Here is a 13,045-nt window from a genome sequence, read left to right on the forward strand (position 1 = left end):
CGAGAGCCAGCTCTAAGCACTATTTTATAAAGGGTGCTCATCCTGGTGTGCCCTTTATAAAATAGTTCTTAGTACAGATTTTTTTTTTTCTGGTAATTTTTGAGTTTCATTTATAATTCCACCCCACCCTACCCCCACCTCCACTGCTGCTACTGAATTCACACAGTTTGGTACAGAAATCTGAAATCTAACAGCAACGTGAAACGGTGTGTAAAAATTAACATCATTTTATATATATATATATACATTTTGTACAATATTTTTAGTGGTTAGAAAAAGAAATTATATATAGTTTTGGAGTTATTTAAGAAGAAAACTTTGTTGTAAAAATATCTACCAATACCTTTTGCAGTTTGGTATTTTTAAAAATGATTCTTCATGTATATTATAGCAGATTATTCATGAAGAGAACTACAGTACTTTCTTATTTAATATCTTGCACTGATAAGATATCTATTATAAAGTGCCTCTCAGGGCAGACGTGTATGAAATTCTCAATAGTGAAGGAGTAATGGATCTTTTCCTTTCCCAAGGCAGAAAGAAATTTCCCATGATGTGTGATCTTAGTTCCTGACTTCTGCCTTGAGGTATGGGGCTAGGCTTGATGATTTCTTCAGCTCCCTTCGATGGACGGATTAAGTGCATCGGTCGTTCTTTATTTTCAGTGTTATGTGGTTCTACCACACCCTTGCACTTCTGCCTAAAGTGCAATGCAGAAGATATGTTGAAGGAGTCCTATCTAGAGTAATTGCTAGAAAAAGTTTGATTCAGTTAGTATCTGTGATAGTGATTCTCTCCACAGTATCACACAGATTTCCTAATTCTAGATCATCTTTTCCATTATCTGAATTTTCTGAAGAAATGTAGCAACCAGAATCTCTTGGGCATTCATTTAACTCAGACTTGCTGGAGCCAAGGTCGGGGCTCAAGGTCATAGAAGTAGGATTATATTCATGGTCTTGTTCACCTGCAAAACAAATACATGAAAAGCCGTGTCAGGATACTTAGGTGATATTAAGGTATGTTATATGCAAAGTGGCATTTTTTTTTCTACTAAAGATCCAAAACTGAAATTTTAATGGACTGCTAAACTGAATGACTCCTACCGGTAATAGTGAGAGCTCAGATCCATTGCAAATGTTTAACTAGTAACCAGTAAATTAACTGGGGGAAACAAAGAGTGCCTGTAATGAATTCTCTCAGATAACTTTGACGGAAAGGAAAGAGTGGCCCCCAAGACAAGCTGCAGAATAGATATCAGAACTACGTTTACATACCATCACATTAAAATACTGAACGAGAGGCTATGAATGTCAAATGTATAGTGGCATTTCTGAACATTACTTTCTATGCACTTTCTGCATTTACAAAATAATTATCCAGTGAGCTAGTTCCTTCACAGAAGCTTAGACCAGTCTTGTTTTGTTTGTTTTAAGCAACACTATAGGCATTGACCTGTAGTGTTTGATTTTGAATGGGAGAATCAGAGCTACAAATTCCACAATGCGTTGAAATGTGAATTCAAAACCAGAAGAAATGGCTGACAATCCTCTTTGTGAAACCATGACCTGGCAGCTCCAATTTGAATAGTACCTTTCTGGCCATAATGTTTTGCAGACAGAATATATATTTAATTATTGCAGCCTTACTATACCGCTTTTAGCTGTCAGAATAGGACAAAGTAGTTTACATTCTTTAAAAAAAATCCATAAAGAAAGGAATTACAAAATCAATAGGAAAGCAACCATTCAGGTTTTATTACCAAATTACAATTAGGATTTATTCTACCTGCCTTAGAAAGATGATAGTCTAAATCAGTACTTCTCAAATCAGTTCTCAGGAAACACCCAGCCAATCACACTTTCAGGATATCCACCATGCATATGTATAAGATAGATTTGCAAGCACTGCCCCGCTGGTATGGAAATATATCTCATGTATATTCATTGTGGGTATCCTGATAACCTGACTGGCTGGGTGTGTCCTGTAATGTTCCTGGCGTGAGAAGCAATCCCCAACCTGCTGCTATGCCAGTGTCGGCGCTTTCTATAACATCACTTCCTGGCCCTGCACTTAGGAAGTGATGTCAGAGGAAGAGCCGACACTGGCGCGCAACAGCAGCTTGGAGGTTGCTGTTCGCACCAGGAACGTTACAGAGGTACGGGGAAGGGAAGCAGCATGTGCGCGGCAGGAGGGGGTGAGCAAGCAGTGTGTGGAGGTAGAGGGGCAGAGAAGAGGGTGGGGGAGGGATGCCACTGCCCCGGGCGCCTCTCATCCTCGCTATGCCACTGTGCCTGCTACTTGTGTGAGCAGCTAAAGAGGTTAAATAGCACATGTACACACCTTAGGAAACTTTCTTGCATTCTAGCTAGAAATATACATGTTGTTGAACCCCTGGGAACTTTAGGCAAGAGAAGTGTAATTTTCAGGTAACATGTTTTGAAAATCTCCCTTAGTATGGACTTAGGGCCCCTTTTACTAAACTCTGCTAGCAGTTTTAGCGCACGTGCTAGACGCTAATGCCAGCATTGAGCTGGCGTTAGTTCTTGGCGCGTAGCATGGGGTTAGTGCGCGCGCTAAAAATGCTAGCGCACCTTAGTAAAAGGAGCCCTCAGTGTTACTCAGATGCGCCTGTCCATCTTTCTCAATAAGGCAATATTTACCTTCACAGTCATGCAGGTTTTCTGCAGCAGCCAGCAACCTGGCCCTGTCTTCTGGGTTTGAAATATTCAGTTCTATCAAATGGCTCTCCATCAGATCCTTCAAATCATCCAGGGTCTCATAACCATTTAACAAAAGAGTTGAAATATAATCCTGCAGGTAGAAAATATTCTGGAGTTGAATACTTTCTCATGAATTTTTTTTTCCATATGCTGCGATTCAAATACGGTATAAAACATTAATTAATTTATAGCACAAACTTCCCCTTTTATGACGCTGCATTAGGATTTTTTTATCGCAGGCCATAGTGGTAAAAGTTCTGATGCTTATAGAAATTCTATGAGTGGCAGAGCTTTTACTGCTGTGGCCGGTGATAAAAAAAAGCATTTATGCAGCTTCATAAAGGGGGGGGGGGAATTAGAAAATTCTGCATTTATTTATCAAAATTTAAACAATAGTTTTGCTAATTATTATCCATATTCTATTTAAAACATTTAAAATAAAATGTTTCTTCTACTTTTGTTGTCTGGATGTTTTATTTTTCCATCACGTAGGTTCCGATTTCTTTTTCTGCTTTCCTGTCATCTGCTAATTCTCCTTCAAGTAGCTGCTATCCATTTGTATTTTCTACTCTCTTCTTTCTAATCCCTCACTACACCTTCCTCATACATATTGATCATTCCTTTTTTCTCTTTTCTGCTTCTTTCTTACCCTTCTCCTCTTTTTCACTTTGCACTTTCCATCTTTGTTCCCATTCCCCATCTCAATCCTCCCTTAGCCCTCCATTCCCTTTCTTCTTCAATGTACCCCCATTACCATATTTCTACCCTCTGTTATATCTATCCTCTCATCTGTTTCCTTGCCACCCTCTCCTCCCCCTTAGGGTTCTACCATTCTCAGTGTCTTCCTTTCTCCACTCTTATAGCTCAGCATCTGCTTTCTCTTCCTTCTTTCCCCGCCTCCGTAGCCTGATTTCTCCCTATCTCTTCCCTTCTGCACTCTCCCCAATGGTCCAGCATTTCTCCCACTCTCTTCCCTCATTCCCATTTCCAGGCATCTCTACATCACTCCATTCTGCTCCTGGATCCAACATATCCCTCCTTCTTCCCCTCCACCTCCTTTGTATCTCTCCTTCCCTCTCATCCACCTCCATGTCTCACACCTCTCTCTCTCCCTTCCTTGTGCCTTCTGTCAAATCTCTCTATCTCCCTCCATTTACCATCTCTTCAATCCTCCCCTCCATTATATGCAATTTCATCCTCTCCCCTTACCATGCATGTCTCCCTCTCCTCCCCCTGTGCCAGCTTCTCCTCCCTTGTACTCTAAGGTTTGCTTCTTCAGATCTGCAACCTATCCTTGAAAACAGGGGTAATCCCAGAGGACTGGAGGATAGCAAATGTCACACCTATCTTTAAAAAAGGATCAAAAGGCAACCCGGGGAACTACAGACCGGTGAGCTTAACCTCAGTTCCAGGGAAGATGGATGAATCATTGATCAAGGACAGTATCAATGAGCATATAGAAAGAAATAATCTGATGAGAACAAGCCAGCATGGTTTCTGTAAAGGAAGATCATGCCAAACGAACCTACTGCACTTCTTTGAGGGGATAAGCGAACAATTGGACAAAGGTGACCCCACAGACATTCTATATCTGGACTTCCAAAAAGCCTTCAACAAGGTACCCCATGAGCGCCTACTAAGGAAACTGTGGAACCACGGGGTGGAGGGAGACGTGCACAGATGAATCAGAAATTGGCTGGCAGACAGGAAACAAAAGGTAGGAGTTAAGGGACACTACTCTGACTGGAAAGGGGTCACGAGTGGTGTCCCGCAGGGGTCAGTGCTGGGACCGCTGCTGTTCAATATATTCATTAATGACCTGGAATCAGGGACAAAGTGCGAAGTTATAAAATTCGCGGACGACACAAAACTCTCCTGTAGGGTTAGAACTTTGGAGGAATGCAAAGAACTACAAAGGGACCTGAACAAACTGAGTGACAGGGCAAATAAATGGCAGATGAGCTTCAATGTAGAGAAATGTAAAGTCTTGCACATAGGGAAAGGAAACCCGATGGGGGGGAGGGGACGGTATTGGGGGAAGGCAAACTAGAAAAGGACTTGGGGGTTCTGGTGGATAAAACAATGAAGCCGGCGGCACAATGCACAGCGGCCTCAAAGAAGGTGAACAGAATGTTGGGCATAATCAAAAAAGGTATCACTACCAGAACGAAGGAGGTTATCCTGCCACTGTATCGAGCGACGGTGCGCCTGCATCTGGAATACTGCGTTCAATACTGGTCGCCATACCTTGAGAAGGATATGGCGATACTCGAGAGGGTCCAGAGAAGAGCAACAAGGATGATAATAGTCATGGAAAACCTTTCATATGCTGAAAGGCTAGAGAAGCTGGGGCTCTTTTCCCTGGAAAAGCGGAGACTTAGAGGGGACATGATAGAAACTTATAAGATCATGAAGGGTATAGAGAAAGTAGAGAGGGACAGATTCTTCAGACTGGCGGGAGCAACAAAAACAAGAGGCATTCAGAAAAATTGAAAGGAGACAGATTCAAAACAAATGCTAGGAAGTTCTTCTTCACTCAGAGGGTGGTGGACACCTGGAATGTGCTTCCAGAGGAGGTGGTAGGGCAGAGTACGTTTATGGGTTTCAAAATGGGATTAGATGATTTCCTGAAGGAAAAGGGGATTGAAGGGTATAGTTAGAGGGTTACTATACAGGATATTTAACGGTTAGGGAATAACATGTTTTAAGTAAAAGATCACTTACAGGTCATGGACCTGGGGTGCCGCCGCGGGAGCGGACTGCTGGGCATGATGGACCCATGGTCTGACCCGGCAGAGGCAATACTTATGTTCTTATGTCAAGGTATAAGCAGCAATTCTCAAATGCTGCCTGCCGCTAACCCAGAAGCTGCACCTATGCCGCAGAGAGACTTTCGGGTTAGTGGCAGGTAACATGTGGAAATGGCTGCTAATACTGTGACCCAATGATACTGACATGGTTTAGATTCTGCGCGGGAAAAGGAAATTCTGCGTGACTGCAATTCTGTGGAAATTCTGCTTTGCACAGTCACGCAGAATTCCGCCAGGATTGTGAACTAGGCTTTTTGGTTGTTCTACTCTCCTGGCAAAGCCTGAGACCAAGGGAGACTCCCAGAGATTTGTTTGAGGGAACTGACAAGTAATAAGTTCATACTAAAGGGAACAGGAAGTGACAGGAGGAAACCCACTGATGGAACCAAAGTGTCTGCCTTCCATGCAGAAGAAATTGTAAATAATTGACTTTAGTGGGAACTGGAAGTGGCAGGGGGAAATCTATTGATGGAACCAGATTGTCTGCCATTCCTGTTGATGAAACTGTAAACTTTTACTCTAAAGTGAACTGGAAGTGACAAGGAGAAATCTAGTGATGGAACCAAAGTGTCTGCCTGTCACTGAGAGTGTGTATATAGTTTAAAGATTATTCCTTAATCATCTTCAATAAAGCTCCAGTTTAGCATAGTAACATAGTAGATGACGGCAGATAATGACCCGAATGGTCCATCTAGTCTGCCCAACCTGATTCAATCTAAAAATTTGTTGTTGTTTTTTTTTTTTCTTCTTCTTATCTATAGTTCACATATACCTCGGACTGAGTTGTCACTTCATCAGAAAGGAGAGTGAGGAGTTTGAGTGGGATGAGTGAAACCCTGGAGTTTCCCATCCACCGGCCTACCGGAATTATCTGGCCCCGGCCTACAACCAAAATCAAATGTGATCTATGAGTCTGTGAGTGACTGTAACCAGCTGTGTGTGTGATTTTTCATTTTTTGGTGAGTCTTGGTATCAGGTGGGACTTAAAGAGCTGACCAGAGCCTGCAGAGCGAGCCACATGGCAGGAAGCCAGGGCTACTTAAGTATCAGCCAGGAAACTGAAACTACTTCTCATTAATGTTTCTATGGCTTTTGAGAAGAAGCAAAAATGTTAAACTTTAAAAGTATTCCTGGTCCCAGGAAAGCAACAAATGAAGCTTGCTTTGAAATGGATAGCAATAATTAAAGCTTTTCTAGTCTATTGATACAAGTATTACATATCTTTAAATCTAAAGATCTTTATTTCTCTTTATTTTTTCTTTTTTTGCTGTAAGTTGCTGTTGCAAGCAGTTCTTTCACTGCTGGCAGAGAGAGGAAGTATGCACATTTCTTACAAAAATAGCTAATTATTTAAGAACACATGGTGGTTATAAAACAAAATATATATAAGCAATGGAAAAACAAGACTTCTCCATAAGTGTATTAAAAATATATGTATTGCATTTTTTTTAATTTAGGAAAACAGTGCATCTAAGTAGGAGTGTATGTGTGTGTGCTGGGGGAGGGAATGTGTGAAAAGAGCTTTCATAAGGATAACCATCCTTATAAAACATTTCCAGTTAATGAGGTAAATTTACTTACAAACTGAATCAGGAGGCAATTTCTCCAAATGGGTTAAGTTTTGCACATCCAAATACCGAACTGGGAAAATCTTATGTTAGGAAAGGGAAAAAGAAGGTACCAAGCCTCGAAGCAAACAAAATCCAAACAAAAAGAGGCACTGGAGGTGGTCAATGTTCCTTTATTAACAGTTTGTATCAAGATTATTAAAAAAAAAAACAGCAAAATGCCCAAAGGCAGAATCTTATGTTAAACACACATTACAAAAAACACACATTAAAAAAAATTATAAAAATGGTCTCATGGACGGCCCATAGTTTTGCACATCCAAATACTGAACTGGGAAAACCTTGTTGTTAAACACACATTACAAAAAATTATACAAATGGTCTCAATAACTGATCTCTAGAGCTGTTAATCACTAGCTTTATCTTTGTTAATTCTACTCAATTTGTACTATCTTTTAATCATTGTAAACCGCATAGAACTTCACGGTCCTGCAGTATATAAACTGTTATTATTATTATCATTCATGACACAAGAGATTTCTGTAAAGTGGAGAAAAAGCATCAGAACAGTATGCAATTCACGGCAATTTACATTCAGTAAAACTAAGCTACCTTATGCTCATCATTGGCAAAAAAACCCAAACCTTCCTGCTTGAATCTCCAATGGTCACACAATGTACTGGCAACTGACCATGCACTGCACACAAGCTTGTGACTTATCTGTTGTAGCCCAAAACTGTCACACACTCTTCCATCAACTAGTGCTGAAAACAGTCCTTCCAAATACTCCCAATGAAGTAAATAAGAACATAAGAATTGCCATCACCAGATCAGACTCGTGATCCATCAAGTCCGGCGATCCGCACACACGGAGGCCCTGCCAGTGTGCACCTGGCGTAAATTAAGTCACCCATATCCCTCTATGCCTCTCGTAAGGAGATGTGCATCTAGTTTGCTTTTAAATCCTAGAACGGTGGATTCCGCAATAACCTCCTCTGGGAGGGCATTCCAGGTGTCCACCACTCGCTGCATGAAGCAGAACTTCCTGATATTTGTCCTGGACTTGTCCCCCCTTAGCTTCAGTCCATGTCCTCTTGTCCGTGTCACATTGGACATTGTAAATAATTTTTTTTCCTGTTCTATTTTGTCGATTCCTTTTATTATTTTGAAGGTCTTGATCATATCCCCTCGCAGTCTCCTCTTTTCAAGGGAGAACAAATCCCAGTCTTTTAAGTCGTTCCTCGTATTCCAGTTTCTCCATACCTTTTACTAGCTTCATTGCTCATCTCTGCACCCTCTCCAGCAGTTTTATATCCCTCCTTAGGTTGGGAGACCAATGTTGGACCCAGTATTCCAAGTGTGGTCTGACCATTGCTCTATATAGTGGCATTATAACTTTCTCCGCTCTACTAATGATTCCCTTCTTTATCATGCCTAACATTCTATTCGCTTTCATTGCCGCCACCCCCGCGCATTGTGCCGATGGTTTCATTGTCCTGTCTATCAATATACCCAGGTCCTTTTCCTGTTCACTTTTACCAGAGTCGCACCTGACATTCTATATTCGTGTTCCTTGTTCTTTCTGCCTAAATGCATTACTTTGCACTTTTCCACATTAAACTTCATCTGCCATTTCTCCGCCCATTTCTCTAACTGACACAAGTCATTTTGGAGTTCCTCGCTATCCTTCTGCGATCTGATTGCCTGGCATAGCTTTGTGTCATCTGCAAACTTGATGATCTCACTGGATGTTCAGGGGAAAGTAAACTTACTGTGCATCGATGCTGATTGGCTACATGGCGGAACAGAGTAGTGAGTTAAAGCTACAGCCTCAGCACCCTGAGATTGTGGATACAAACCCACGCTGCTCCTTGTGACCCTGGGCAAGTCACTTAATCCCCCCATTGCCCTATGTACATTAGATAGATTGTGAGCCCACAGGGACAGACAGGGAAAATGATCGAGTACCTGAATAAATTCATGTAAACCATTCTGAGCTCCGTGGGGAGAACAGTATAGAAAATTGAACAAATAAATAAATTATTTCTGGTCCCGGTCTCTTGTGTCACAAATAACGGGTTGCCCATGAGACCATTTTTATAATTTTTTGTAATGTTAGTTTTGCACATACCATAACAGGAATGACTCTCACTTCTAAGCCAGGGTATGTGGAGTATGATCTTAGTCTCTCAAGTTTACTGTTAATACTCAGCAAAATACTTGCTTTGTGCCAAAGAGAGCTTCTTTCTGGCATTCATAAGATATAATATACACAGGCAACTTATCCAGGTATGCTCGGAAATTCTTTTTAATCAAGTCTGTGGCACCCAAAACAATGGGAAATCTTTCTGCCACATTTTCTTAATTTTGGATTGAATTACTTGGTAATTGAGGATCTTTCCTGTCTCCACGCGATTTACTGAGGAATCGCTTGGGATTGGAACCTCTACAACTAATGCCGTTCTGGTGTTTTCTCTATTATTACTATATTTAGTTTTCTAGCATCCAGCATTTTTTACCAGTCAGGATGGGGACGTCCAAGGTGATCATAACCTCTTTGTTTTCCATAATTCTCTTAGGGTCATGATTCTACTGTTTTTCCAGTTTACTGATGTTGTAATGCTTACACTGCATACCTTGTTGTGTCTTTCTGTATAAATATTTTCTGCCATCAGCACTCCACAGCCAGTAACTGTTTCGAGCTCTTTCTTACCGAATCTACAGATGTCTGTTGAGCCAATTTTTTTCAATGCTTGCTGTAAACCATCTTGTGCATAATCCAGTGTTCTGGGCTGCAACTATTAGTCACTCATCCTTAAGTTTCAGTTCACATCTCCTTAACATTCATGTGTCCAGTGTTGATTCACAAATGCTTCCTGGAGTAATAATTTGTATTTATCACTGTACTTATGCATTTGTCACGTTTTGTTTCTCCCCTGCTGATCTAATTCCTTGATGAGTTTTTTTCTTTTTGAATATTCCTATGCTATGCTTCCTTTCTTTTGTGGTACTGATGGATTTTCACCCATTCTTTCTACTCACTGGAATGTTTGTCCAAGTTTAATTATGTAAATGGATTTTGGAAGTTTTCTTTCATATTTCAACATGTTTTGTGCAATGGGATCTGATGCTGTCATTAGATAAGCCTGAAGGCCTGACAGTAGCTTGATAGGTATAATCTATTTCTATGAAACCCATTCTTCCTTCAGATCTAGGAATTTATAGTCTAGGTACACACTGATTCTTATAGATAACCTCATGGGAATGGAGGAGTCTTCTCGTTCACACATCTAATTTTTCAAGGTCTTTGAGGCCAGTCTACAATACCAAAGCTATATGAGAGTATAGGACGTGCCAGTTGATTAATTGCCTGTATCTTATTCTGTGATGTTAATATATTTTTCAATATCAATTTTAGTCTCCTATAATATTCATAGTAACATAGTAAATGACAGCAGATAAAAGACCTAAATGCCCAGTCTGCCCAACCATACATGCTCCATAAATCAATCATTTAATTTAAATGGTCTTTTTTCTTAGATATTTCTGGGCCAGAAACCCAGAGCCCTGCCCGGTAGTGTGCTTAGATTCTATCTATTGGAGTCTCTTGCAAAGCTCACTCCAGCCCATCTTAACCATCCCAGCCATCGAAGCCCTCCCCAGCCTGTCCTCAACTGAATGTTCATATACGGGACACAGACTGTGCAAGCCTGCCCAGTACTGGCCTTAGTTCCTTCAATGTATTCCCATTATTTTCTGATTAGAGATCCTTTGTGTTCATCCCACGCTTGTTTGTCACTATTTTCTTCTCCATCACTCCCTCGGGAGTGCAGTCTATGTATCAACCAACCACCCTCTCCGAGAGATTTCTGCTTGATAATTATATTTACCTTCCTGTTCAAGTTCCTTTATTTCATAATCATTGGTCAGAAAGATGTTTTCAGTTTTGCTCAACTTTCCCCTAAAGAAAGTCACCTTAGCATATTTGTCCAGTCTAACATTCATCTTGATATCATCTGAAGAGCTTTTTACCACTCGAAGTTGTTCTGCTAATTGCTGGTAACTGGACCTGTAAAGTTTCAGGTCGTCTACAAACAGTAAATGTGATGTAACCCTTGGATTATTGGCATCTTTTGGAATAAGGCTAAACCCATAGCCTAAGGAGTTAATATGAGTAGATTAAGTGCCAAACAAAATAGAAGTGGGTGCAGGGAGTTTCCCTTTGCCTCACTGGATCTCAATGTTAGGAATGACAAATTTTCTATCTGCATACTGCAGGTGGAGCAAGGTTTGCCACATTTTCATGGTAAGCTTGATATATTTGATCAATTCAGGTTTGATTTTGTACATTTTAAGGCAATATATTATCCAGGAATAAAAGGACACTATATCAAAGGCTTTCTTTTTATTTATTTAATTTATTTATTTAAAACATTTCTAATCTACCTTTATCCAAGGCAGCTCACAACTTTCCTTACATAATAAAAAGAACATTTTCAAGGAGACATACGTCACATAGAGGAAAATGCAAAATCACAATATTATATCATCATGTCTTCAACAAGACTTAAATCCAGACAATTATCAAATAACATCATTCTTCAATTTAATACACCGATTTCCAATAAAGACATAACTCAAAAGATGTTTTATATTCACTTTGAGAAGGCTTGAACAAATAGGTGAGTTTTAAGCAACTTCTTGAATTGCAGATTTCTACAAAGACGTAACGTGGCATTCCACATCAATGGTCTGGCTATAGAGAAACAAGAACTCTTTGTTCGTACATAGCGAGTATTGTTCTCTCTTTGTGTCCAGCAACCTATGATTCTCAGATCTCAACTTCCGCGGTGGAATGTACCTCAAACATTTTTCCAGATAATATGGCAGAAAATCATAAACACCCTGGTGTATGAATTTCAGAACTTTAAATTTAATACGGAATGCTATGGGCAACCAATGCAATCTCTTCAAAATAGATTTTTCAAATTAAATACAAGCATATAATATACTTGAATATAGATTCATCAAGATACAAGAAAATTATATTTGGTGAAAAACCTCCATCAAAACAGAAAACTAAACTATTATTTAGTCCACAATCTTTAGGGGCTAAAGAGAGAAAACTAGTGAATAGAAACTTACAACATCTTCAAAAGAGACGGTCTTGAAGGGGTTTAATTGACAGCCAGTTCGCGTTAAACTGTGGGAGGGGTTACAGATCTTACTACTACTACTCTCCCTTCTTTAGCCACAATGAAATCTAACAATTGCTTTGGTTATTAGAAAAGAAATTTTTTTCCACCAAATAATACACAACATTTTGCAGGAAATTTTAAAATAAAAGTAGCACCCAGAGTAAGAACTCCAAGCAGATAAGCCAAGAAATCCATCCTTCTTCTTTGTAATACTTGTGATATATCAGGAAATAGACAAATTGCTGAAGCAAGAAATTGTTCATTTATATGTCTGAAATAAGTCCGAACTAAGGGCTCTTTTTACTAAGCTGCGGTAGCTAACCCTCGCGCTACGCAGAAAAACTAATGCCAGCTCTATGGAGGCGTTAGCATCTAGCGAGCGCAGAATTGTAGCATGTGCTAAAACCACTAGCACAGCTTAGTAAAAGGAGCCCTAAATCTCTATCATATTCCAAAGCAAACGTCACAATAAGAGTTCTTTCCACAACAACTTCCAGAGAATTTTCCAAAAAATTAGTCAGATTCATCTCTCCATGCATAGCTCCAATATTGTCAGTTCAACATGCTCAAATTATTTTTTCCTTTGCTAATTATCTATGTATTCCAACTTTTTTTGAAAAAGAGATCTCTCTTTAATAATATCCATTTCTAACTCTTTAAATTGCTTAAGTTGTTCTTCATGGTTTTTAATACTCTCACTGTGTTCCCGTAAGGTTTCACTTTGGGTATTCACGAAGACTTTGATA

At 39.9% G+C, this 13,045-nt stretch overlaps 1 protein-coding gene across 2 annotated transcripts in view; it reads right to left on the bottom strand.

Annotated features, from left to right (window-relative positions):
- Positions 1 to 211: 211 nt before the first annotated feature.
- The window catches only part of SAMSN1 (SAM domain, SH3 domain and nuclear localization signals 1), a 497,953-nt gene continuing 485,119 nt past the window's right edge, over positions 212 to 13,045 (bottom strand). For both annotated transcript variants that reach the window (XM_033941849.1, XM_033941848.1), the window contains exons 7-8: positions 2,664 to 2,814; positions 212 to 967 (exon numbers count right to left, since the gene is read on the bottom strand). In XM_033941849.1, coding sequence (XP_033797740.1) covers positions 768 to 967; positions 2,664 to 2,814 — 351 coding nt within the window. In that variant the 3' untranslated portion in view covers positions 212 to 767. The remainder of the gene's footprint in view (positions 968 to 2,663; positions 2,815 to 13,045) is intronic.

This window comes from Geotrypetes seraphini, chromosome 4, assembly GCF_902459505.1.
Source record: "Geotrypetes seraphini chromosome 4, aGeoSer1.1, whole genome shotgun sequence".
NCBI classification, from domain to species: domain Eukaryota; kingdom Metazoa; phylum Chordata; class Amphibia; order Gymnophiona; family Dermophiidae; genus Geotrypetes; species Geotrypetes seraphini.